This window comes from Petaurus breviceps, unplaced genomic scaffold (assembly GCF_028583685.1).
Source record: "Petaurus breviceps papuanus isolate PSGF00001 unplaced genomic scaffold, PetGlider_PUasm1.0 207, whole genome shotgun sequence".
Classification (NCBI taxonomy): domain Eukaryota; kingdom Metazoa; phylum Chordata; class Mammalia; order Diprotodontia; family Petauridae; genus Petaurus; species Petaurus breviceps.
Window position 1 is genome coordinate 17,368,226 of NW_027185850.1, and position 25,140 is coordinate 17,393,365.

The 25,140-nt window shown below is 46.5% G+C and overlaps 1 protein-coding gene across 6 annotated transcripts in view; it reads left to right on the forward strand.

Annotated features, from left to right (window-relative positions):
- The window catches only part of LOC138164933 (deubiquitinase MYSM1-like), a 31,323-nt gene extending 6,463 nt beyond the window's left edge, over nucleotides 1-24,860 (forward strand). Inside the window, exons 5-21 of one of the 6 annotated variants that reach the window (XM_069092908.1) lie at nucleotides 704-782; nucleotides 2,426-2,524; nucleotides 4,165-4,928; nucleotides 8,759-8,889; nucleotides 10,159-10,262; nucleotides 10,748-10,825; nucleotides 12,541-12,629; nucleotides 13,319-13,373; nucleotides 13,549-13,638; nucleotides 14,270-14,320; nucleotides 14,930-15,004; nucleotides 15,636-15,824; nucleotides 16,860-16,992; nucleotides 19,934-20,039; nucleotides 20,186-20,243; nucleotides 22,368-22,566; nucleotides 24,352-24,860. In XM_069092908.1, coding sequence (XP_068949009.1) covers nucleotides 704-782; nucleotides 2,426-2,524; nucleotides 4,165-4,928; nucleotides 8,759-8,889; nucleotides 10,159-10,262; nucleotides 10,748-10,825; nucleotides 12,541-12,629; nucleotides 13,319-13,373; nucleotides 13,549-13,638; nucleotides 14,270-14,320; nucleotides 14,930-15,004; nucleotides 15,636-15,824; nucleotides 16,860-16,992; nucleotides 19,934-20,039; nucleotides 20,186-20,243; nucleotides 22,368-22,538 — 2,272 coding nt within the window. In that variant the 3' untranslated portion in view covers nucleotides 22,539-22,566; nucleotides 24,352-24,860. The other 5 variants (XM_069092907.1, XM_069092910.1, XM_069092909.1 and 2 more) reach the window with 5 other exon arrangements.
- The last annotated feature ends 280 nt before the right edge of the window (nucleotides 24,861-25,140 follow it).

The window sequence follows — 25,140 nt, forward strand, 5'->3', positions numbered from 1 at the left end:
CCCCGTGAACCGCACGCTGCGCTCCGAGCTGCATCCAATCAGAGCTGCAGCAGTGAGCGCATCATCCTGTTCTTCCCCAGTGATTTGCTTATTGAATAAAGGTACATTTTTTTGTTCACATTTACCTGTTTATTAAAATTGCTGTCAATGTTCATTAAAATAAGCCCTCCCCTGAAAATAAGCCCTCTGGTGTTTTTCTGTCCAAAAAAATTAATAAGACAGTGTCTTATTATCGGGGAAACACGGTATATAGAACTTCTTTATCTCATTTGGTTTTTCTTATCATTAATTACATAGAGTTGTCAAAAAGCAAAAATTCTAAAGTCAGAGGAGAAAGGGGATTGAAGGGAAGCAAGATTCTAGAAAAGGAGGGAAGGAAAGAGAGATTGATTTCTGAGAAGCTTGGAATGCAGGTCCGAAGGCTTCCTGTTTCTTTTATGATCTGATAATTTAGCAAGTATTGACTAATCTTGCTTCCTGCTTGATGTCATTTTTTGGTCCCATTATGGTTTTTCCCTGGTGTTAGCCCCATTCCCCCCCAAAAGAATGTGCCTGCCAAGTACCCCTGAATTTGTATCTTCCCTGATCTGGGCCTCAGAATTTAAGTGCAATCTATAACCATATGATTTCTGGCTGTATTGGTTGTAAGTTCTTTATTCGTGATCCTTTTTTCATGTTACCTCTTTTCCCCTCTTTTTTTTAGAATTCAGTCACCTACAAAGCCAGCCAGTCACTCAGTCAAGTGGACAGTGGGAGAAAAAGAGCTATTTGAACAAGGCCTGGTAAAGAAGAACCTTTTTGTCATTTCTGATAAAATTATTTTAGCAGCTCTGGCTGTTCCTAGGCACAGATAGGTGTGATAGCTGCTAGGGAAGAGATTAAGTGTTCTATATTTCACATACAAAATTTTTTTTATGATTGTCACATTTTTTTCTAGAGGTAAATGAAATAATGAACTAGATCCAAAATATGATGCCTAATATAGTAAGCCACTAAAATCATTGTCATTTATTTTTAGCAACCTTAACCCACAAAAGAAGTTTTTTCTGGCCTAGAACAAACCTAGAGAAATTAGACTGTATGATGCCAAGTATCAAGACAAAAAGTGAAAAATCCTTAGTTCTTAGGTGTGTCTTTACCTAATGCCTGCCCATCTGGATCATTAACAATATCTTGGCAATTGCCTGAAAATTTTCATTTTAATTCAGGCATTTGGAATTCTTCAAGCAATCAAAATGGCTTCATTTTGGTTAGAAACCAGAAACAACCTATTTGCAAAAATGCTTCATAAAGATCAATTTAAATGTTTATAGGTAATCAGTGTGGAAAAAATTGCACCTAGCAGTACAAATGTGAAATACTCTCCCTGTACCCCTCTGTAAAAACAAACTGTATAGAATATGTTTACTATTAAATGCTGCTGAATGTACAAAATAGAGTTTTTCATTTCTTTGGAAATTTGTTTATACATCTCAGAAATTACTAAATGAAATCAGTGCAATTGAATCTTAAATATGAACTTTTTATATTTTATCTTCACTGTGACACCACGGTAATATTTGAATGCAGATAGCATTCACATCTCTTCCTCTACCTTTTTTTCTGAGCAGTACGGGAGCAAAGGCAGCCATTTTGTCAGTATTTTAGTTGGGCAGAGAATACCAGTAGACTTACCTAGAACAAGAGGATCCAGTGTAGACAGGTGTTGTTGGGGGTTTGAGGAACAAGCCCCAGAGTTAATTGCCGATGCCCTTGTGAGAGGCCTGTCCCTAGGGAGTAGTAGTAATATTTGGTTGGTCTTAAAGATGAAAAAAGAAACCTGTTATCTTTTCTCATGAATAATTAGTGTCTGACTTTTGTCCTTGGACTCTAAAAGAGCTTTGTTCTATTTATATACCTGTTCATCAATATGGATAGGTATAGATTGGTGGATTGTTTATCTTTTAAAAACCCACATAATTAGGAATGATTGCACTGCTTAGGGTGGAGGGGCCATGGGTTTTATCTTTGTTTTTAAGGTTTACAAAGTACTTTACCGTGTTATTTCATGTTTATCCCCACAATAACTCTGTGCCGTAGGGGCTGACGTCATCCCTATTTTACAAATGAGAGAACTGCTAAAACAAAGTAGCCTGGCCATAGGCTCATGGTGCATTAAGTGTCTCAGGCAAGATTTGGGCTTCTATCTTTCTGACTCCAGGTCCTGCACTTAACTGCATAGGGTCATTAGTTTTTACAGATCAGCAGTAAATTACGACTCGATTAACTGGGGGCTCAAAACTGGTTTTGAAGGAAAACGAAAATGTTTTTGTGATTAGTGTTCCTTTTTTTTTTTTTTAATTTGTAATTTTTTAGAAGACATACCTATCCAGGCTCTATTTCCAAGCTAACACAAACATTTTAAAATTTCTCTTTACTACGGCAGGCCAAGTTTGGTCGGAGGTGGACCAAAATTGCAAAACTAATAGGAAGCCGCAGTGTTTTACAAGTCAGGAGTTATGCCAGACAGTACTTAAGGAAGAAGGTAAGTAGGCCCTAAGTTGTGTAGTTAATGGTCAATTGTTACATTTAGAAAAACAGAAAAAAGAAACCACCTCCCATTGAATGGAATAAATAGAAAACACTGGACTTTCAATTTAGACTTGGCCATCTTACTATAAAATGTCATGTTTTAAATCGTTCAGACTCTACTGATGCAAACTGGCAATCAGTGATGCACATCCTCAAAACATACCGAGCTAGACAAGGAGGAAAAGTCTAGGAAATGTTGATGTCCTTCCCCAAGTCATAGCATTAGTCCTTAGTCAGTGCTGAGCCTTAGCTCAACACTGGCCGACAGAAGCCAGCTCTGAAGTTCTAGTAGGAGTGACTTTCTTGTTTGTGTACCAGCCCCTGCCTGCCACACCATGGCTGTTGAATTACTTGATGAATTGAATGATTTCCTTAACTTTAAAATGTGGTTTTAGCATACAGTCTTGAATTAGCAAAAACAAAACCACAGGATTAATTACCAAAAATGAAGAGTACTCATCTTTTCTGCTTCCAGATCCAGCATTCTTTTAACTGAGCCCACCCAAATTTGAAAATTTTGCCCTCGTCACCCACCCAAGTTATCATTTGGAGGTTCTGTGAAGCTTGGAGATGTGGTGTATGCACTTACAAAAACACCCTGCGGGGGCGGCCAAATGTCTCAGCAAGTAAGAGCACTGGCTCCAGTGTCTGGATGACCTGGGGATCGAATCCCGGCTCTGATACTTGGCACCACACCCAGAAATAACTGGCCATGTAACCTTGAGCAAGTTACTTAACCTCGATTGCTTAAAAAAAAAAAACCCTGCCTAGTGTCCGCTGTGGTGACCTAGGTGGTCCATGCCCCACCTACTCCTCGTCATCCCTCTGAGCACACCTCTAGGAGGACCCTCAGTCCCCCTGTGCAGGGTTTGCTTACATAACACCCCCCCAGGGGAGATATTTGTTGTTCATATTTGAATTGGGAGCCTGGCTCTAGCCATTTTTTCTGTTCAGTAGGGTCCTTCGCCTTACATTGAGCATAGGCCATCCGTCTGCAGCTTTCACCCATGACTTCTGGGTCAGGATCGTAGCTTTGTAGCTTGGAGGCTTCTAAGGTCCCACCTTTCATTGTACAGATGATTAGGACTGACCTGGAAGGGAGGTGACTGTGCCAGGATCAGACAGGTGGGGTACAGGTCCTCAGGCCAATGACAAGGCATCTAATTTGTTACTTTTCCACACCCCAGATCTTTAAATGCTTAGAGATCCCTCTTATTTTCCCTCTGCCTCCCCTCCCCAGTCTCGTTGCCCTTCTCTGGACACTTCTAGTTTTCTGTTTTCAGCCCCCAGAGCTAGAGACCAAATCCCACCTAAGAGCATGTCCAGCACTCATCTTACAGAGAGAGAAATGGGGCCATGCTGTCATTCTTGTCGATGACAGCAGGGTTTCAATTATTTGGTGAATAGGAGTGACCACAGCCTGAATGAATGAGGCAGATGAATAAGGTCTGTGTGTGAGTGTGCGTCTGTGTGTGCATGTGTGTAGAAATGAACTATCAAGGAGACTCAGGTTAATGTTCTCTTCCCTTTGTGCCTTTTACGTTGTAAATTCTTCCTTTTCTTGTTTTTTTTTTCTATTTTTAAATTGATAAGACAAAATTAGATGGTGTGGGGAAAGGCGTGGCCACACTGAAGAGCAGCAGCCACCTTCAGGCCCCAGATGCGCTTGCCGGGGAGCATTCTGGGGCTTCGTTAGGCTTTCAGGGGCCTGCTGACCCCAACCTGAATGCTGTAAAAATCGAGGTGCTATCCGATGATGAAGAAGTAGACATCACTGATGAGTCAGATGGATTTTTTCACACCCCACTAAGGAATCCCGGCAGTGTTCTTTTATTCAATGTTTCCAATAATGCAGACCATATAACAGACCCCCAGGGGTTCATTCCTCCTGAGGGACAAGACCCTGCCATTTCTGCAACTCCCAGGAAGGACCTTCACGGCGCCTCACAAGGGCAGAGGGAAGCGTTCTCTGTCTCGGGAATCACTTCCCAGCTGCAGAAGTCCAGCTGCAATGGTGGGAGATGTGACCAGGTGTGTGGCGATCAGACATCCAGGTTCAGTGGTGGTGCAGAAGGAGGTGCCTTGTTGGGGGACGGCAAGCAGGGAGCCGGCCCAGAGCTTGGCCGAGGGCTGAAGGACGTCCTCAATCGCGAGGTGCTTTTTCGGCCCTCCTGCCAAGTGGGCGAAGAGAGCCCAGAGGACACGGAGCCGCTCAGGGCGCCTGAGCAGGAGGCGTCAGTGGACAGAGATGCCATTCAGGAGGAGGAGAAGCAGGCCATCCCAGAGTTTTTTGAGGGCCGCCAGGCCAAGACTCCAGAACGCTATTTGAAGATTAGGAATTACATTTTGGATCAGTGGTAAGAAAAAACCGTATCTGAATGACATTTTGAGACTCCAGTTCCCATTCGTGTGTCCTTTAATTAGGCTCATAACCAGGCAGGACTCAGTATTCAGAATTCCCACTTTATGGCTGTTTTTCCTGAAGCTCTATCTCTTGAGCCCTTTCTGTCCCAGGATCGGCATCTGTTCATTAGAGGGGGTGGACTGTGGGGAGGCGGAGTCAGTAGAACATTTCTGTTTCATAGAACAGCACATACCTGGCATCTGTTTGCCTTTTTCCAAAGATTTGAGGAAGAGATGCTCAGACTCAGGGAAGGCTTTATGAAGAACATGGCAAGAGCAAAAACGGGCCAGGAGAAGGTTTGAGAGGAGAGAGTATCTCAAGCAAAGGTGTGGAGGTAGAAAAACCAGGGACTTGTTGGAAAGACTCGGTCTGTCTGGGATGTTAAAGGGTGTGTTCAGGGCAGCAGGGCCAGCAGAAGGGACCATGCTGAGCAGTTTCTGCTTTTTTCCCAGTTGGCAATAGGAAGCCAGGGGAGGGTGGTGAGCCAGCTGACTAGCTGAGCAGTATGCTTCTGGGGGGCATCCACGGTCACCACATGCCCATTGGGCAGATGGGGAAACTAAGGCTCACTTAACTAAACTCACAGCTTTTGGGGGTCTGATCACAGGCTTGGTCTCCCTGATCCTGAGTCCAGTGTTAGCCACCAGCCACCAACAAGGAAGATGGCAAAGAGAGGAGGAAGCCAGGCCAATTGTGGTGAACGTCCTTGGCCCCTCCTCTGCGCCAGGCCCTGTGCCCCTTCTAAGGGGAGAGGCCCCCAGATCACAGATGGGTCTAAATGACCTAAGGACATCAGGAGGGGGGAGCCAAGAGCATCTTCATGGAGGAGGTGGAGGGAGAGGGCTGGCCCAGACCTGCAGGGCGGGTCCTGGAGGAGGGGCAAGGGCAAAAGAGGCCTTAGGGAGCTGAAGGGGAATGACAAGGCCCTAGGAGAGCTTAAGGAGAATTCTTTTGGCAGCATTGTGGGGGCTGGGCTGCAGTGGAAGGAGGCTGTGGAAACGACGGGGTGAGGGCCTGGTCCCTGGCCGGGGAGAAGAGCAGGGGTGAGATGGGAGGCATAAATATGGTGAGAAAAGGACGAGTGAGGAGTGGAGGAGATTGCTGAGGAGGCCTCAGGAAGCTCTGTGCGTCAGCCCTCCTCTGCTAGCGCAGTGGGCATGGGGGGTGTGGAGTCATGAGGCCTCGGGAGAGTCCTGTCCCGGGGGCTGGTGCCCTGGGCCATGGGTGCAGAGATTCCTTATGATCCTCCTGTTCTGCCATCCTGAAGGTGGGCTGGTCCTGTTGGTAGGGAGGCTCCTGTTATGGAGTTAGAGCATTCTGTGCATGGTGGGGAGACTGGGTTCCCCAGTGCTGTGTCACCGTGAGCTATGATAATACGTGATATTGACACAACACTTTAAAGGTTCCATCTTCTCCCCACACATATTCACATAAGCCTGTGAGGTAGGTAGAGTTCCCATTTTTCAGATGAGGAAATGGAGGCTCAGAGAGTGAAGATTTGCCGAACATTGTAAGGCTACCCAGGCCTCCTCTTTGCCCGGCACCAGAGCTCTTGGGCTCCACATGCAGGTGCCCCTTGCCAGAGGGTGACAGACAGATGGCTGAGCTTGTTCAGACTTACCAGCTTCAGGTCCGGCTTGGCCTTGACCTTCCTCCCCAGAAGCAGCTTTTCCATGTTTATGCCTGTCTTTGAGACCTCACCAAGGGAAGTGTGTCAGGGATAAAGAAAAGACTGCAGCTGTCCTCTTCCTCTTCCTCCCTTTCTTCTCCTTTTTGGGCTCCACAAGGTCCTGAGTTGTCCATCTATCTTCTGGCTAGAGATGGAGGCCTGGAAGATGGTCTGTGGTGGCACAAGAGTCCTGACCAGTGTTGGTCTGTGCAGACACCATCCCTGCTGGGCTTGAGGGTCCCACGCTGATCTTGGCAGAACAGGGCTGAGCGGGATCTCCTGACAGGAGCTGGGCAATTCTTCACTGACGCCGAGGGGAGAAGGAACGACAGTGAAAAGGGGGGGGTGTCTTGGAAGAGGGATGGGAGGCTTCAGCCACCAAAACATCCACTTTGAAAGACCACATGGAGTCCATTTGGCACCGCAGATTCTGGCCTTGGAGTCAGGGAGACCTGTGTCCGAATGTGGGCAGCTCACGTGGCTGTTCTCAACCGCAGTTTGCTCATCTGTGAGTTGGTTCATAGGACTCAGAGTACATATAAGATGGTGTCACATGAAAAATGCCATGTAAATGTCAGTTATTATTGTCATGATTGTTGGCAACAATCATTGATTTCCTCATGTATAGGATATTAAGTGAGGGACATCATTTTCTTGTAATTGTATTAGTGTAGGTGATGTTCTCAACAACTAGTATAGTTGGCCTTAGAAATAGTTTGAGCAGAGGACCAAGGGGCAGAGGAGTATTGTAAACATGGAGCTGAAGAGGACTCCAGAGACCAGTCATCAAGCCCCAGTCCTTCCCTTTATGGAGAAGGAACTGATGATTTGCCCAGATCACATCATCACTAAGCAGCCCAGGCAAGATTCTCCCCAAGGCCTGGGACTCCAAAACTAGTCGCCTTTCCGTTATGTAACTGCCTCCATTTTAAACTTTACAATTCACTTTGTATCAGAATATGATGCAGATATTCCCCAGGAATGAACTGTGAATGTATTTTAATATGAAACACGTTTAAAATTCAGTTATCTAAGCTTACTTCCAAAAAGCACCATGTCTACATTTGCATGTTTATAATTTCCAGCCTCTTTGTAACTAAAATCTGGTGAATTTTTACATTGGAGAGAAACCCAGTTGCTATGGTAAAATTGGAACGCTAATACATTGTTGAAGTTGTGACTTGATTAAACCATTGTGGAGAGCAGTTTGGAACTGCCCAGAGGGCCATAAAAATGTGAATACACTTTGACCTATTCCACTTCTAGGTCTGTATCCCAGAGATCAGAAAAACGGGGAAAAGGACCCACCCATGTGTACAAAAATATTTATAGCGGCTCTTTTTGTGATGGCAAGGAATTGGAAATTGAGGGGATGCCCATCCATTAGGGAAATGGCTGAACAAGTTGTGGTATATGATTGTAATGAAATGCTATTGTGCTGTAAGAAATGATGAGCAGGCAGACTTCAGAAAAACCTGGAAAGACTTATATGAACTGATGCTGAGTGAAGTGAGCAGACCCAGGAGAACACTGTAGACCATAACAGTAACATTTTATGAGCACTGACTTTGATAGACATAGCTCTTCTCAGCAATGCAAGGATCTAAGACAATTCCAAAAGACTGATGATGGGAAAATGCTGTCCACATCCAGAGAAAGAACTGTGGAGGCTGATTCAGATATAAGCAGACTGGTTTCTCTTTTTTTGTTTCTTGTGGTTTTTTCCTTTGGTTCTAATTCTGCTTTACAATATGACTAATATGGAAATATGCTTAATGTGATTGTACATATATGTTAATATAAGATTGCACGTCTTCTTTAGCTGAAAACTAAAATATTTTTTAAAAAAAGAAAAATCCAGTTGCAAAAATGATGCTGCTGTACCTTATTAGTTACTGCATAACTTTTTAAGTGAATGGATATATTTTAACTATTACAGAAATCTTTCCTTCTGGGACCTTTCCTACTTTGCACGGACAGCTTCATTTGAGAAAAGTTATATGAAAGCATTGGAAAGTTTGACTACACACTAAGAGAGAAAATGTTAAGAAATGACAAGTATTCAAATGTTTTGTAGAAGTGAAATTTTTATTTTTATATTTCCAAAACATTAGGGAAAAATGCAAACCAAAATATTTGAATAAGACCTCAGTGCGTCCAGGCCTGAAGAACTGTGGTGATGTGAACTGCATTGGACGGATACACACATACCTGGAATTAATAGGAGCCATCAATTTTGGATGTGGTAAGAATGAAAAAAAAGTTATTTACATTTTTATCTTTGCAGCACATGCTAATGCCTTTGATCTCTTCAAAGAAGAGACTTTGTCTTGAAAAGTTAGCTAAGAAGCCTTTCTTTAGATTGGCTTGTTAACATTTTCTTTCTGACCTGCCTTTGAAAATTTCTCATAGAAGACAATCTGGCCCCATGTTTAATAGTACTGTGCTTTAAAAATCAGATAAAGGAAAAGGAATTTAAAGCAGTTATGATGTTACTCACTTAACTTAAAAAACGCAGGTGATATGCTAAGACCCCAAATATCAAAAACCCCTTTTAGAAGTTGCTTGAATATTAGTGACCAAATTGATATCCCAGAAAACAGTGGTTGCTCAGCTTTCATTTAAATGAACAATGCCCTAACATTATTTTTTTCCAAGGTTCCTTCCCAGCTCCACATCCCTCAGCTGTGGGTGTCTTTTAAATTTGCATTTTTATCTTTTATTACTGAGTTAGCATTATAGTATGTAAGTGGAGATTAGGAAGTAATTAGACCAAACTTCCACAGAACAGAAGCCTCTAAAAACAGAAGAGATTGTCCCTTTGAATTATAAGGATGCACGTGTCCAATAAAGGAGTGAATTTCAAGAGGTGTTTTCAGCAGGACCACCTACAGGCATCACTCACCCATTTCTCACTGACAAACCCACCCCTGACAGTTAAGCTGGAGGCTCATTTCTGGTCATCAGACACTCAGGAAGGGTGATCACTATGTTCTTTTGCTTCCAGACAGGAAAGCTCCCCAGAACTAGACTGGAGACACATTTCTAACCAATTTTGAAACAGAGTGGGACTGCTTCCTTAACTCTGTTAGAATGAAAGTGCCCTGAGCATAGAGGATATTTTGTTGAGTACAAAATGGATTATTCTGGAAACTCGTGTTGCTGCATGAGAACCGCCAAGCTGCCCCCTGTGACCTTTGCCCTCATTGGTCCCCACAGCTCAGTCTAAAGGGCCCTTTGCTGCTGACTATCATCCCCAGAGCGGATAGCTCATAGAGCCAGGGAGGGAGGGATGAGAGCTCAGTGCTTTTGAGGTCCCCTCTGCAATGGCTTGGGAAAAGGTCTGGATGTTGAGCATTTCAGAGCTGGCACTGTGGGCAGGCCACCTTCCCCACCCAGGACTTTCCCACTTCCAGCACCCTATCCTTCCTTGTATCTGCTGAATGTCAGTCAGTCTCCTCTGAAATCATTTCATAAAACAATAAAAGTCGATGCTTTCTCTGGCTTCCCATAGAGCAGGCCGTGTATAACAGACCACAGCCTGCTGACAAGACTCGAGTCAGAGACGGAAGAGATGCGGAAGAAGCCTACCAGCTCGCGCAGCGGCTGCAGTCGATGGTGAGCCGTGTTCCGGGGCCTCCTGGCTTGGGGCTGTCTCCCTCCCTCCCTCTTTTCCCGTTGCTCTCTTGTCTCTCCCTCTGTCTTTTCCTCTTCTCTCCCCCTCTCTCTGTCTTTCTACATCATTGAAGGTTTCTTTCACATGTCCATTCAGTGGGTTGGCAGGTAGAATGTCTTTTTTTTTTTACCAATATCTCACTTAACCTTTCACTTGTCTTAGCTTCCACTCCATGCTGCATTCTGTATAATTTTGCTAAAGCCAAAAAAAAAAAAAACCCTAAAATTCAGGCACCTCCAGATTCATATGTAAACGTATTCCCAAAACAACCTGTTCTGCCAATGGTGTTAATATCTCTATCCATGCTAGGATTCTGTTAGAGTCAGATAATTGCATTGATTAGAGGGGTCATCATTTTAAACTTCATCACTGTCAGTGATTTGATATGAATAGATTGATAACATTTCATTTAATCTTCTTATTACAGCGCACTCGCAGGCGACGAGTTCGAGACCCATGGGGGAACTGGTGTGATGCCCGGGACTTGGAGGGACAGACATTTGAGGTAACATCCACATTGGAGCCCCCGGAGGCCCGTGTTTTACAAACCTGACCTCCTTCTCCCTCCCTCACTAGTAACTTGTCCTTCTCTGAATGAAGGGAGGGAGAAAGAGAGGGACAGAGACAGAGAGATGAAGAGTGAGGGACAAACTAGAAATGGGGTAAAAGAAATGATGGCAGTTAGGAAACATGAAAAGTCACAACATTTGGGAAGGCCCTTAGAGACCTAGTGCCACAAACCATGGAGTTTCCCTATCTGAGAGGAGGCTATTTCTTCATTAGCTGTATCCTTGAGCCTCAAATACATTGTAGACTCTGCCCCTGTCACTGCCTCCTTCACTTCTGGAAGGGGTTGACTCTCCTGCCATCCCCAAAACACTTTCCCTCCCAGATCAAGGAAGGTGTCCTACCTGCAGGGAACCCTGCTAATCTGCAGCTTCTGTGGAGTTGGGACTCTCATCTGTCACTGGGCACAAGGGGTTAGAGCAAGGCCCTGACATTGATCCTGGCTCTGAGGAGCTTCCCATCCCCCAAATGAGAGCTCAGATAGGAAGGTGCCTCCCCCAACCCTGACCTGAGCTCCCAGAGCCAGACAAGGCCTATCAGGATGTTGCAGCATGGCTGGTCCACGTTGACAGCTTGTCTTTGGTTTTAGAGGGATTCCCTTCAGCTCAGCCACTGGCCTCGTGGTTCCCTTCTCAGTGAGCAGAGGGCTCCCATCATCTGAAAGGAAACTCCTCTTTCTAGCTGCGGACACCCTTCAGGGTCTGACCCCAAATGGCCTTGCTGTTTCCTTCCAATCCCTACTTCTGTGCTTTAGTCCCGGGCCTGGATACCCTCCATCCTCCCCTCTACTTAGGGTTTCCCTTCCCTCCCTGCAGCCTTTCCTGAGTCCTGGCATCCATGTGAGTGTCCACCTGCTCAGCCCCCCAGTCAGCTTTGTGTCTGTTGTCTGTGTCTGCTGTTAGTCTGTTTAGGGGGTGTGGGTGTGTGTGGGGTGGGGGGGAGGGAGACTGTGTGAGAGGGTTTCTCTGTTGCATCATTTGTATATTAATCCTTAGCACCGAGTACACCATAAGTTCTTAATAAGTGCTCAGGGCTTGGTTCTCATTTCAGTTTTGCCCTTTGCCCATGGCCACAGGTTGTTACTGAAGCCTTTGGGTCTTTTTCTTGAGGTGGTCACTTCCCTGGCACTCACTGGTTCCAAGGTGGGGAAACAGAGTTATGGCAGCCACCTGTCTCCAGGGTCCCTGTAGGTACTGCACTCACATCCTCAGCCTCACTAGTGCCAAAGTGTGACCTCTGCCAGGAGGAGGCATCTGAGTAAACTGTTTGCATATGGAGGCTTTTCTTGTGTTAGCCTGAATAGAAGCTGAAGGGGCCTTTTGGTTTGTTTTTTAAATGGTGGCTTTCCTCAGTAAGTAATAGAGACGTGACCAAAGTCATCCAGACTCCTTACGCCAACCTCCAGCATCCCCTGTTCTCCTGCTTGACCCGGCTTCTTGTCTAGACATTCAGCTTGGGTGGGAGGGGGCCAGTTCTCAGCTATTCAGGCTGAGACTTGTTCTTGTGTCCAGCAGCAGATGCAGGCGCTGTCATGGGGGGTGGGGGGGAGGTGGGGAGCCCTGGCTTCAGATAGATTTAGCTTTGACACAGTAGATTGGAACAGCCTTTGCCTTATCCTTGCTACTGTTTGATCAAGTGTTTCTTTGTTTCCAGCATCTCTCTGCTGAGGAGTTAGCCAAAAGGAGGGAAGATGAAAAAAACAAGCCTACCAAAGCTCCCCGAGCTCCCAAGCTCCCCAAAAGGTAACACCGTGGCTGTTTGGAAAGGGTTATTTGGTGTAAATGGTTGAAAGAATGATAGGAAACAGTGTCCCCAGAAGCAACCAGGCCATATAGGCTTCTTTAACGTTTAGTGTTTGTTAAGCTCTTGGCTGGGGGGCCATCCTTTGTGCAGGCAATATGGGTCCTCAGCTGGTGTGGATGCACCACGGTCCCTCCTGCTAACTACTGTCTTTACCACCTCCACTCTAGCAGATTTGTACTTTGTCCTTGGGGGGGTCTGTCTGGGCAGAGTGTGCCTCCCTTCAATGGTCCTAGGAGAGCAGGGAGTCTGAGGTCTCATCAGTGAGGGTACCACTCTCCCAGCTCTGCCCACAGTCCATCCATACTCTCCCATCTTGGGGCCATCATATCTGGGCCTTTGCATACAGCCCCTGACAGTGGGGGTCTTCACAAAGTGCTTAGGGCTCCTCCCCTTGTCCTGCCCTCAACCATTACTTCAGGGGTTAGAGCTCTCTGGCCTGGGAAGGTCTCTCCAGTGTTTACCCATTTGTACCTTGGGATCCATACTGTGGAATACTCTGCCACCAAAGTTTGCTTTTCTCATGTGATGCTTCTATTAATGTTGTTACTTTAAAAATATTAATGGAGTGACCTTCCTGGTCCTTTTTTCCCACTAGTTGTAGTAAAGGGAAAAATGTTTCCTTTTGCAGCTCCTTTGACCCCTTCCAGCTGATTCCTTGCAGTCTCTTCAGTGAAGCAAAACAGGTACTTGTTGCCCCTTGTTGTGTGACTCGGGGGTTCCTCTCATGGAGAACTGCCATGTGCTCAGCCCTCCACTAGGCTTTGTAAGACAGAGAGACATGTGACATCATGTGTCTGAGCAGACAGGCCAGAGGCCAGGGCTCCTTCCCCTCTTATGTGTCCTGGACCCCTCCGCCAGGTGGTCTCTGATGAAGTCCACAGGCCCCTTCTGCGCATCTTGGCTTTAAATGCAGCCAGTAAAATACATAGGATTGCAAAGGACCTGAAGGTTAGTAAAAAATAAAGTTGTAATTATTTTCCATCCAAGTTTGTGGATCCCTTGGAGCTCCATCAACTGCAGGCCAAGAGCCCTGCCTGCTACAGGCACTTAGAAAGATAAGGAAGGATGCTTGCATGAACCAAAGGATAGCTCAGGATCTTGTCCCTGGGGCCACTCCCTGGACCATTACCCCGGGCCAGTTCTGGTCCATAGCCTTCCACACTTTTCCCCAGTGCGCTGTCCAGACTCCCAGTCACTTTGCTCCCTTTCCCATGCTGTTGCCATTGCTAGCCCACTACAGCCTCCTTCCACCACTCAAGCATGCGTCACCCTGACACCCTTGGTTGGCCCTTACTTTGTGGTTCTTTGAGATCCTTTGGGGGCTTGAGAGGCTGGGCTTACAGGGGGCAGACAGGCCATAAGTACCGTCAGTGTGAGTGAGCGAGCTTAGAGGCGCCAAGGTGAGGCTCGTGGTGGTTTGGGCCAAGCCTCAGTAGAGTCATTGTGGGAGAGCCAGTCCAGGGAGCCAAAGCAAGGTGCTGCCCATTGGGCTGGACTGGGGAGGCTGGGGAGGGAGAGCAGGTGGGGGCCACTGGCAGCACTTCCTCTATCTTTATGCTGTCTTTCCCTTATATTTCAGGAACCGTTTCAGGTGCAAGTGGCTTCAGAAGCACTTTTAATAATGGATTTGGTAAGGATGCCAAGCTGCCCAGGTCATCTGATCTGTACTCTCGTATATTTTTGTTGCAGGCATAAGGGACAGTTGGAAGACGTGTATTTTGGAACTTAACTATCCTTTACAAAGAATCTAAAAATAAGATTTTTCTTTTGGAGAAAAGCCAAACAGTTGCATGTTCCCATATTTTAGAGAGAATAAATTAATGTGAGTTTTTGCAGACTGTTTATCATCATTGTTATTCTATTAAGTTTCATTTATATCTGAATATCCCTTGGCTGCTTCCTTGAGAATAAGCAGCAAAACCTATAATTTGGGAGTTTCTTGTTTCTAAAGCATCGCAGGGCCTGCTTTGCTTGCCTCCCTCCTCCAGAGGCTGATTCTGGGCGTTTCTCCCTGATGTTCTTCCACAGAAGAGCTTTCATTAGTCTGACTCAACCTGTCCCCCTAACATCTAGGATGGGTTTGAGGCTGGTGGTGGTGGGGAGCCCTGTGTTGAAAGGCCCACATCCTCCAGGCCACCCTGCCTCCCTCAGCAAGTGCCCTCCCCAGATTGCTGGTCTTGATTCTTCATTCACCCTGGCGGTGTATGCTTTTTCCAAGTGTATTCTCTGTTACTTGTAGCACGCTCATGTTTCCATGGCAGAAGTGATTGGTCTCTTAGGAGGAAGATACTTGGAGTCTGAGAAGGTGATAGAGGTAAGTAAGCTTTTCACCCTTGAGCTCTCCCCAAATTCTTTCCATGAAGTTCGGGGGGGGGGGGCAGAGGACAACTGAATGACCCCAAAAAAGACAGGCTTCATTTTGAAGGAGGCTGCCATGGGCCTTGTGTCTTATAACCCAGGCCCATGAGAACCCTGATGGGATATGGGGAAGCCCCCGGAGGATGGGACAGTATGAGTGCGCCTGTTTCTGGTTGGATCGTGGATTGTCTGTGCCTGAGAAGACACCGCCAGTGCCTCAGCCCTCGTGGCCTGCCTTCTTTCCTTCTTTCTTTCTTTTTTTTTTTTTTTTAAAGCAATTGGGGTTAAGTAACTTGCTCAAGGTTACACGGCCAGGTGTTTCTGGGTGGGTGCTTAGTGTCTGAACCCGGATTCAATCCCCAGGTCATCCCGACACTGGAGCTGGTGCTCTTACTCACTGTGCTACCTGGCCGCCCCCCTTCTTTCTTTCTTGAGCACCCCACGGCCAGGCAGTGTGATTTATGCTTAATCAGAGAAAGAGGCCTCTGAAGCTGGGGTCATTCGATGTCACATGTGTAGGGGAGAGGAGGCATGAAGTTAAATGAGTTTAGTATTCCAGTGTAATCTTAGAAGATCGTTACCAATAGGTCTGTGCAGCTGAGCCCTGTAACAGTCTGAGCACGGGACTGCAATGTGAGATGGACCCAGTATCCCAAACCCAAGCATCAGAGGCCCTGGCCGACCGAGGATTCAGCGTCATTGGCTGGTACCACTCTCATCCTGCCTTTGATCCGAACCCTTCACTTCGAGATATTGACACTCAAGCCAAATACCAGGTGTGTGTGTGTGTGTGTGAAAGAGAGACTCCCTCAGGAGACATTCATAAAGCTCCTATTATGTGCCAGACGCTATGCTGAGCTCTGGAGGGAGACAGAAAGAAAGGCAAAAGATCAGCCCTACCCTCAAGGAACCCACGATCTGATGAGAGAAAGGACACGTAAAAAGAAACTGAAGCATGTTGTGGGGCGAGGGGTGCCTGATGCTGGATGGGGGAGCGGGGAAGGCAGTGGGACAGGACAGGAGATGATACGTTTTAGGCCTGGGTACCCTCCTTTCAATGGGGCATCGGGGACAGGCTCCTTGTGGTCATCGGGAAGAGAGTGTGACTTCACTGGTGTGGTCACTTATAGTGAGGAAACACCCTCTGGTGACGCAGCCTGTCATATGACCACAGCCTAGGATTCCACAGTTAGTACAGAGCAACAGCACAGCTTGCATCCAAGTCGTTCTGGTCCCAAAGGCCAACCCTCTGCTTACTATGCCTTGCTATCTCTTCTGTATATGGAATTATTAATGTACTTTAAATTTCAGCTCCACAGCTTAGCTTCAGCCCAGCAACCCTTCCAGATGCCTTCCCTTCTTCCTGCCCTGCTTGTGGTGCCCACAGCAGCTCGCCACTTCCAGATGACCAGCCCACCACTGTCCCCTTACTCTGAGCAGCTCTAAGGCCAGCTTTCATTCACCTTCAGCTAACCAAGAGTGAAGGAGGGCAGCACACCTCCCCCCAAACCAAGCTGACCCCGCGCCTCCCACCTTGTCCTCAGCTGGAAGTACCCGCTCGTCCACCCTGCCCCCTTTGCTTGTTATCACCCAGGCCTCTGAAGGCCAGGATTTCTTCTTATTTATAGCAACACCCAGAAATAAGGAGGTGCCTGTTTGTTTCTGATGCTAAGAGCAAATTAGGGTTTTAGTTTTTTTTCTGCTTTTCCATGGATGTTAATTATGTTTACTGGTGGGGATAAACACTTGCTTCTTAAATTATGTAGTTGTAACTCAGCATTTTCCTGGTTTTTTTTTTCTCTTTGTTTTAGAGTTATTTCTCCAGAGGTGGAGCAATGTTCATTGGGATGATCATTAGCCCATATAATCGAAACAATCCTTTACCATATTCCCAAATTACCTGCCTGGTTATAAGTGATGAAATTAGTTCAGATGGTTCTTACCGTAAGTATCAGATGAAAACTCTTGCCTATTTCCTGTCCTCAGTACTTGGAATTTTAAATCACAGGAACTGGCTGAGAAGGGATTTTTGCCCCCAAGGGAGTTGGGTGATATAGACAGAGGTTCCCCAGCTCAGCCCAGACAGAGATGGTTGCTCCCCTCCCCCACACTCCTGGGGCAGCCGTGGGAGGAATGTTCAGAGCTCTGAGGGGTCCCCGAATTCAGGATCTCCTAAAGCAAGCGAGTCACTGGCCAGAGAGCTGACTGCTGGCCAGATGTGACACCACCTGAAATTCTACCCAGGCAGGCCTGTCAGTTGGCATGGTTTGCCAACAGCCTCTTCTTTAAAATGCAGATTACTGTGGGAAACTGTCCCATGAGGCCTGGCACAAAGCAGGCATCTAAACATGTCTCCTGAATACTTCCTGTTGCTGCTGAAGGAGGGATTGTGCTGGGGGGACAGTCCCAGAGCACTTTGTTGGGGAAGATAGGCTGAACCAGGACTTTATGTGGGTGGGTGGGCCCGTCTCCTCAGAGAGAGGAAGGGCATCTGAAATGGCAGGGAATGGTAGTAAACAAGTCAGGAAGCTTGGGGACAGATCCCAGCTCTGGTACTGCTTCCTGGGAGCCATTCAGGCCTCATGTTCCTCATTCATAATATACCTTACGGCTTTAAATATATCTGGTAAGATAGTGGTTCTTTCCCTCGTGAAGCTCAAAATTGGGTGCAGGCCTGAAGACATGCACGTAAATCTAGTGTATGACAGCCTTAGGAGAGTAGGGAGAGAGTGGGCCTTGGGGGCAGGAAGACCTGGGCCTGGGTTCTGCCCAGGGCACCACTCCTCTCGTTGCCTGAGGCCAGTCTCTGAGAGGCTGTTTCAGTGCAGGGAGTCAAGTGCACTGGCAGAGGGTTCATCTCCATAGCAGTGCCAAAGACAGCCCCATCCAAAACCCTCAGAACAGTCCGTGACATTATTTCGTTGGAGATTACTTTGTAATTTCCAGATGACTGTTTTGGTAAATTGGGCTACTGTTAGTCACTGACCAATCGTCAGAAACCAGGCTTAAGTAAGTCCTGGCTCTTGTTGCTGCATGACCGCGGCAAGGCCCCATCGCTTCTGTTTGCACATCTCTACAAAGGTGCTGGGAACCCTCGTCCTGCTGGCTCGTGAGGCATCATGGATGCTGAGGCAAGGGCAGCTTCGTCCTAGGCCTCAGAGGAGGGAGCGAGTTCTGAATTTTAGTAATGTTTGAGCATTCCTTGAGAAATGCCTTGAAAAATTGATTTCCTCTGTTTTAACTTTTAATTCTCTTCATCACTTCTTTAGTCTCCTGCGGTTAAGCTCTGTGCTTGTTATTAATAGGCAGAGTATGAGCCCAAGGGCTTTGTTTTTTCTGAATACTCAAGGGCATGAAAACAGGTCTAGAAGGCAGTTGTCACTGGTTTACATTCAGTACTTCACATCAGAAAAACATTCTTAATGTGATTTGGTATTTGGAGAGCGCTTGATGATTCCGTAGGTATGTGCACACCCTGTTCTACGGGGCCATAAGTAGAGTTCATTCTTTTCTTTTCTTTCTCCTTCTTATCTTAGTTAGAATTGAGATTCACCTAGGAGGTGCTGGATAAGCACTTCACCAGTGGATTTCCATCGTTTGAATGGGGATCATTATGTCTCCTTTCTTCCTGACTTTCTCTTCCCCTCCCCCTCCATTGCTTTCTATGAGCAGTTGGACTGATGAATCAGTTGATTTTTACCCTACAGAGCACACCTAATCTTGTGTACTAAACTTTCAAGAAAAGACCTTTGAATGTAGCTTCTATTTGGAGGCTTTTCACTTGTGTACCTCACCTGGAGAACCAGAACATAAAAAGAAAGGTTGCCTAGGACCAGACTGGGCAGATTGAAGTAATGAACAAAAGCTTAGTTTAAGACGAATGAATGAATCCTCCTTGGAGAGGCCTTCCCTTATTCTCTCAGTCATTCCTCCCACCCACTTGCAGTCTGTGCATCCTGCATTGATGTGTTTCTGATCATGAACAGAATGTAAGCTTTTTTTTTTTTTTTTGACTTTTAGCTTTTTGGAGGGCAGTTGGGGTTAAGTAACTTGCCCAAGGTCACACAGCCAGGTTTTGTGTGTGTGTGTTAAGTGTCTGAGGCTGGATCCGAACTCAGGTCTTCCTGACTCTGGGGCTGGCACTCTACTCACTGTGCCACCTAGCCGCCCCAGAATGTAAGCATCCTGAGGGCACGGCCCAGCTTACTCTGTATCTCCAGTATCCAGCACAGTGCCTGCCATCTATAAGCACTGAATAGTCCTTGCTTAACTAAAAAGGCAGAATTTTTTAAATAATCAGATTTAGTTATGTTTGAGTTTATATATATAAAACTCTACATTATTTCATATGTATATGTACATACATATATGTGTACATACATGCCTGCTATAGAGGCTGGGGCAGAGAAAGAGTTGTTTATCTGAGCCTTCCCTAGACTGGAACCATTCATTTATGCCTCATCTTTCCCAATTCCTCCCCTTCTAGCATGGGTCCTGACCCTTTTCTCCAGAGCAATATATGGCAGCCTCCCCTCGTGCCCATCTCCCTCCTTTCTGAGCCTTTAAGAGGTTTTGTATAAGGAGCCAGGAGGATCCCAGGTGGGACACTCCCTGTGCTCCACTGGAGCACATCCCTTTGCTTCTTTAAAACTGGATTTCCTCATTTGTAAACTGAGGTTTTGGTAGGGAAGGCCTGTGGGCATCCTTAAAGCACCAGGTGACGGTAATCTGTTGTTAGTTTATGTTTTGGTGAAATAGGGTCTTTCAGTCCTGGCCTTGTGTGACAGGCCCAGACTCAGGATGTAAGAATCCTCACCTCACACATTGTGTGTAAGAAATACAGAACAGTGGTCCATGGGAATTATCCTGCTGTGCTTTTTCCTAGGTGTGCCTTACAAATTCCAAGTAGAGCAGATGTCAGGAGAACCTCAATGGGAGTTGGTGTTTGAGAAAACAAGATGGATGATTGAAAACTACTGGCTGTCCCCGAGGTATAGTCTGACTGTCGAGCTACCGTGCGTCCTCATTAAGTCACGCTTTAAAGAAAGCCCAAGTTAAATGTCAGATTGGCCCCCTCCCACCCCAGGCTGATCAGTTCCTGTTGTTTCCTTACTCTCTTTTCATATTCTTCCCACAGTGGCGTCCCTATGGATAAAATCTTTCACCGGGATTCTGACCTGACTTGTTTGCAGAAAGTAAGCTGTCTTTTAAAAACTGGTTTCATTGTTCGCAGTATCTGAAGCTGTTCTTCTCTGTGTGTTATCCCATGGTGCCAAATGCTTCATGGATGAATTTGCCATGTAGCCTTTTATTACTTCTCCCTTTCTAAAATTAATTTCCAAGAGATAATTAGAAACATGTCTTGGTGCCCAGGCTTACATATGAAATGATGATGTCTTAGCATACACTTGTTAGCATTGAGGGATAAACTTGGTTTTCCTCATTTTCTTGAGTATAAAAAGCATTGTGGTTAAAGCTCAGCTTTGCCTTTGCTAGCTTTAGGACAGGTAGCCTAAACCTCCATGAGTTTGGACAGAGCCAGCCGGTAGAGCCGACACAGTGAGGTGACAGGGTCAGGACACAGAGCTGCAGTGCTGGGTCCCAGAGCTTGTGAGGTGACAGTAGGTGTAAGGCACGGCCTGAGATCCTGTATGAGGCTTCCAAAGGTCAGCTCTCTGTGCCAGAGCAGGATGGTGGATGTGAGTGGAAACCAATTTAGGTAGGTGGTGACGGCGATGCTATGATAAGCATTAAGTGCACTCTGAGGTGTGCAGAGCTCTGTACCTATGTTATCACATTGGAAAAAGCCATGTTTTCTTGGACTGGAGGAGTTTGGGATCAGTCAACAGCAGAGGCAGCCAGGGAGGCCCATGTCACCTCAGGCAGCGTCAGTAGATGCCCACAGAAAGGAGAGTGATGGGTCAGCCTGCAATCCTTCACCCTGGTCAGACCCCATGTGGGGCATCAGGTCCAGTATTGGGCTGAAGCAGCCCCAGGGAATATTAAGCAGTGTTAAGACTGCCGGATGGGATGTTACAAAAAAAACACGGGTGTTAATCCTAAAGAATTATCTTTGAGGTGATCATATTTGAAGGGCTAACCTGGGTCAGACTTAGCCATAGTCTGACGAGCCTCAGAAGAGAGAATCTGGCCCCCTGGACTCAAAACAGCCAAGAATGAACGCTGCTCAGAATCGGGAGAGGGGCTGTGGGGAGCCCAGGCAGGATGCTGAGGGACTGGCCCATTAAACAGGAGATCAGTGCTTCTGGTGGTGGGTGAATGAGGCTGGCTAGGGGACCATGTCCAGATCTATGGTCCCAGCATTTTGTAATTCCTGACTCAGGCGCTGGAGTTAACTCAGGGGAAATAAAGTAGCTGTTTAGTTTTCTGTCAGCCCTAAGTCTTTGTTCATCTGAGGAGTTGAGACCAGTGAGGGTGCATTGACGTTTGGAATAGAGCATTTTAAATGTATTCTGAATATTGTACATAAGGTAGATGTCTCATTTGGTGCAGCTCAATGTTGTGGGTCACATAGTCACCAAAGGGGTCAAGATCACAGTTCTACACCTGAGCATCTTGTCCAACGTGTACCTGACCAGGCAGCCCCTCCCCAGCATTTCCCAAGCACTCCTCTAGCCTCCGAGAACTCTGGAGGGCAGGGAGCCGCCGCCCCCACATGGGAGCGCTTCGCTTCATACACTGAAGACAACCCATGCTCACTTCTGCAGTAAAGAGAAGCACCCACCATCCAACACCAAGAGTCAGTAGATCGGAATAAGTATAATCAGAAAATCACGTAACCTCCTCCTGCCTCTGTGATTCTTGTGGGGCCATGAAGCACAAGGAGCTTTTCCACTCCATGAAGGGGAACGGTTCTCCTTTGGTGTGTCGTATCGGGCTTTTGGTAAAGGGCATTAAGGGAGCAAAATGGAGAAACAAGGCTTTCATCAATAGCCAGATTCCCTTTCATCAGCAGTGGCAGGACATCCATAGAAAGACAGGCCACGCAAAGAAGTTGGAGCTTGGTTTGCACATTTGTAGGCTGGGGCTAATGTTGCCTGCCCTGCCTCATGAAGTGGTTGTTCACAGAAGCCTTAGAAAACAATGATGATCTTACCTGTAGCAGTGATCCTTCCCAGGATCACCTCTTGGTCCCATGAACCTCCTGCCTTTGCATGTGTTCTTAGCCAGGGAGAAGAATTCCACAAAACTCTAGCTTCCATCCCCTCCCCTGAAAACCTGTGAAGTGTCACTTCTGCAAAGCATTTAATGCATCCGTTCTGTAATGTACTAACGGTGAACATTTTCTCTTAAACCAGCTCTTGGTGTGTCTAAGGAAGACTCTGGGCAAAGTGACCAACTGCCACGTTGTTGAGGAATTCTTGATTCAAGTAGAGAATTTGTTCCTTTGCCGTTACAGAAGCAAACCCGAGAAGGGCACGGCTGGCGAGGGCTGCCCTGTGTGTCCACCCCAGCTGTCTCTGGGATAGCTTATAAGTGGATATTTTTATTTTAAAGGTAAAATGGCATTCCTGAAAAGCCACCTTCGCAGCTTTGCATTTCCCCGGTACTCTGTTTTGGCAGCAATGGCAGCTGTGAGACCAGTGCTTATCTAGTAAAGAATCCAGACTGTAGCATATAAGTCAGTGTGTAAACCCTCCTGCAGTCAGACAACGTTGGGCCATCACCTCGAGGGTGCTCACCCCCGAAGGGTGACTGGAGGGCATGGCTGTGCCTGTGTGCCTGTGGATGGGGTGATGAGGTCGGGCCTCTTGTCTCTGCCCTCCATTTTCATTTGCCTGTGAATTTCTTCAATGTCTTTCCACCAGCTACCATTGACCATTCAATGTAATGAAGCTTTGGGGTTTTTTGTTTGTTTGGGGGGGGGGGGGGCGGTGTGGACAGGCAGCAAGTCAGTGGTGGGATGGAAGATAGATGAGCAACAGATAAAAGTGGTGTGTGTGTGCACGCGCATGTGCATGCACTTTCACCTTAGAAAATAGTTCATTCCAGGGACTGAAAGAATGGAGAGCCAAAGGTTTAGCTAGTCTGCATGTATAGCCGCTTGCTGTTAGAATAAAGGGAAATCTGAGGCGCATCCAGCCGAGTTGGTCCCTTGGCTACAGAAGAATCCAAACTCATGATTTTGCCATTATTAAAAAGACTTTTACTGTGGGCTATGTCACTTAACCTTTAAGACTTTTCTCAGCTGCTTCTAAGCAAGAAGGAAAAGAGGGGACCAGGGTCTAGAATTCTGTGATTTCTTTTTGTTTGATTTTATTTTAATTCCAGGGTCCATCCTTGAGTCAATCTGTGTAATCTGTGTTGGGGACAATTTCTTAGCCTTTCCTCATCTGCACTGGGAATTGATCACCCATCCTGAGAAAAATCCCTGCGAGGCAGTCATTCATACAAACCAATTATGTTCCCTGCATAATATTTACTAAGGCATAAATTCTGATTAGTTAATTGATTGAAATTAGGGCATTCTGCTTAATCCTCAGTTACTAAGAAAATTTGATTAATTCCACTCCTCCCTGCTTCCCCCTTCCTTCTCAGCGTCCTAATTAATAATCAATCAGCAAGTATTTACCAGGTGCCGTGCTGAGGACTCGGGCTTCACACAGGAATGTGAGACAGTGACTGCCCCATATTACTAGGGGGCTGGTGGCCTCGTTAGCGATCACGTATGAGAAGTGAACAAGTCAGCCTGTGAGATTGGAATGTAGAGTGTGTGAGGGGCACTGATGTGTAGTTAGCCTTGGAGGGTAGATTGGATTGGATGGCGAAAGGCTTTAATGCCCAGTAAAGCCACTTGTTTTATCCTGGGCTCAGTGGGAGCCCCTAAAGCTTCTTGATCGAGGCATGCCCTAGTCATATCCCTGCTTCAGGAGTAGGGCTTTGGCAGCAATGGGGAAGCTATGTGTGTTAGTGAGGGGAGAGGCTGGCCGTATACGGGAGACCCTGGAGGAGAAGATTGTCCTGCCCGGGCTGGGCCTGAAGACGCTTTGCAGAATTGAGTGTTTCTCCCTAAACCAGATTCTTGTTAACATGGAATTGAGCTAATTCTTAGACAACACAATGTGCAAATCTGTACTGAGCCAGAGGCTCTCGCCGAATTGGAACAAATCACAACCTCTCTGGGCCTCAATTTCTTCCCCTGTACAGTGAGGGGTTTGGATTAGAAAATCTCTGAGGGCCTAAAGCATTAGCATCTCCTTCTCCAAATTACAAGTATGTTGTGAATTAGTGCCAGGACAGTTTTTAAATGGAATGTGTTCTGTCCCCCATCTTTTCCCCCAGCTGAATCAGTGAGCCTGTGAAACTTGTGGGCCGCGTAGGTCCCAAAGCCACGGGACTGACCTAGACTCTTCCCCCATCTGAGAAGGTCACCAGGCGGGTCCGGCCTCTTCTCAGGGATGTGACTATCCAGTTGTGTTTCAGAAGAGCCTGACTGGACATTCTTAGGCAGCCACTCTTTCAGACTCCTCCCATGCCTAGTAAAACATTTCATAAGTAATGTTTCCAGGTGTGCCATGGGGACAGTGTGTTTTGACCATGCAATTAACTAAAATGAATTTGACTGTCTTCAGATCTGCGGCGTTATGTGCAAGCAAAGCTGTGACGTTACAGACCTGCACTGTATGTGGATGGCATTTATTTGTACAAATATGCACCATCTTCATCAGGAGGAGCGGACCTACTGTAGATTATGCTAGAAGACCCAGGGATCTCTGGGGTGTTGCCTTGATCAAGAAATGAAAAGAAAAGCTCCGCAAAGAGGGAAGATGAATAAAAAAACGGAAAACCAAGTTTGGCTTTTTTCTTATTTCTTTCAACAAGCATTTATTAAGCACCTGCTGTGTGCCAGGCACTTATACTAGGAGCTAGGAGTGAAAAAGAGTTCTGACACCCAAGGGAAAAGCACAAGTGCAAATCATGTACCAATCCAGCTGTACGGAGTGTTGTGGGAAGAGGAGGTGCTAAGAGTGAGGGGGTCTGGGAGTGCCTCCTTGTGGAGGCCAGAAGTGAAACGTGTTCAGGGGAACAAGCAGACCCAGAAGCCAGGGGGTGAGTGATGGGAAATGGACC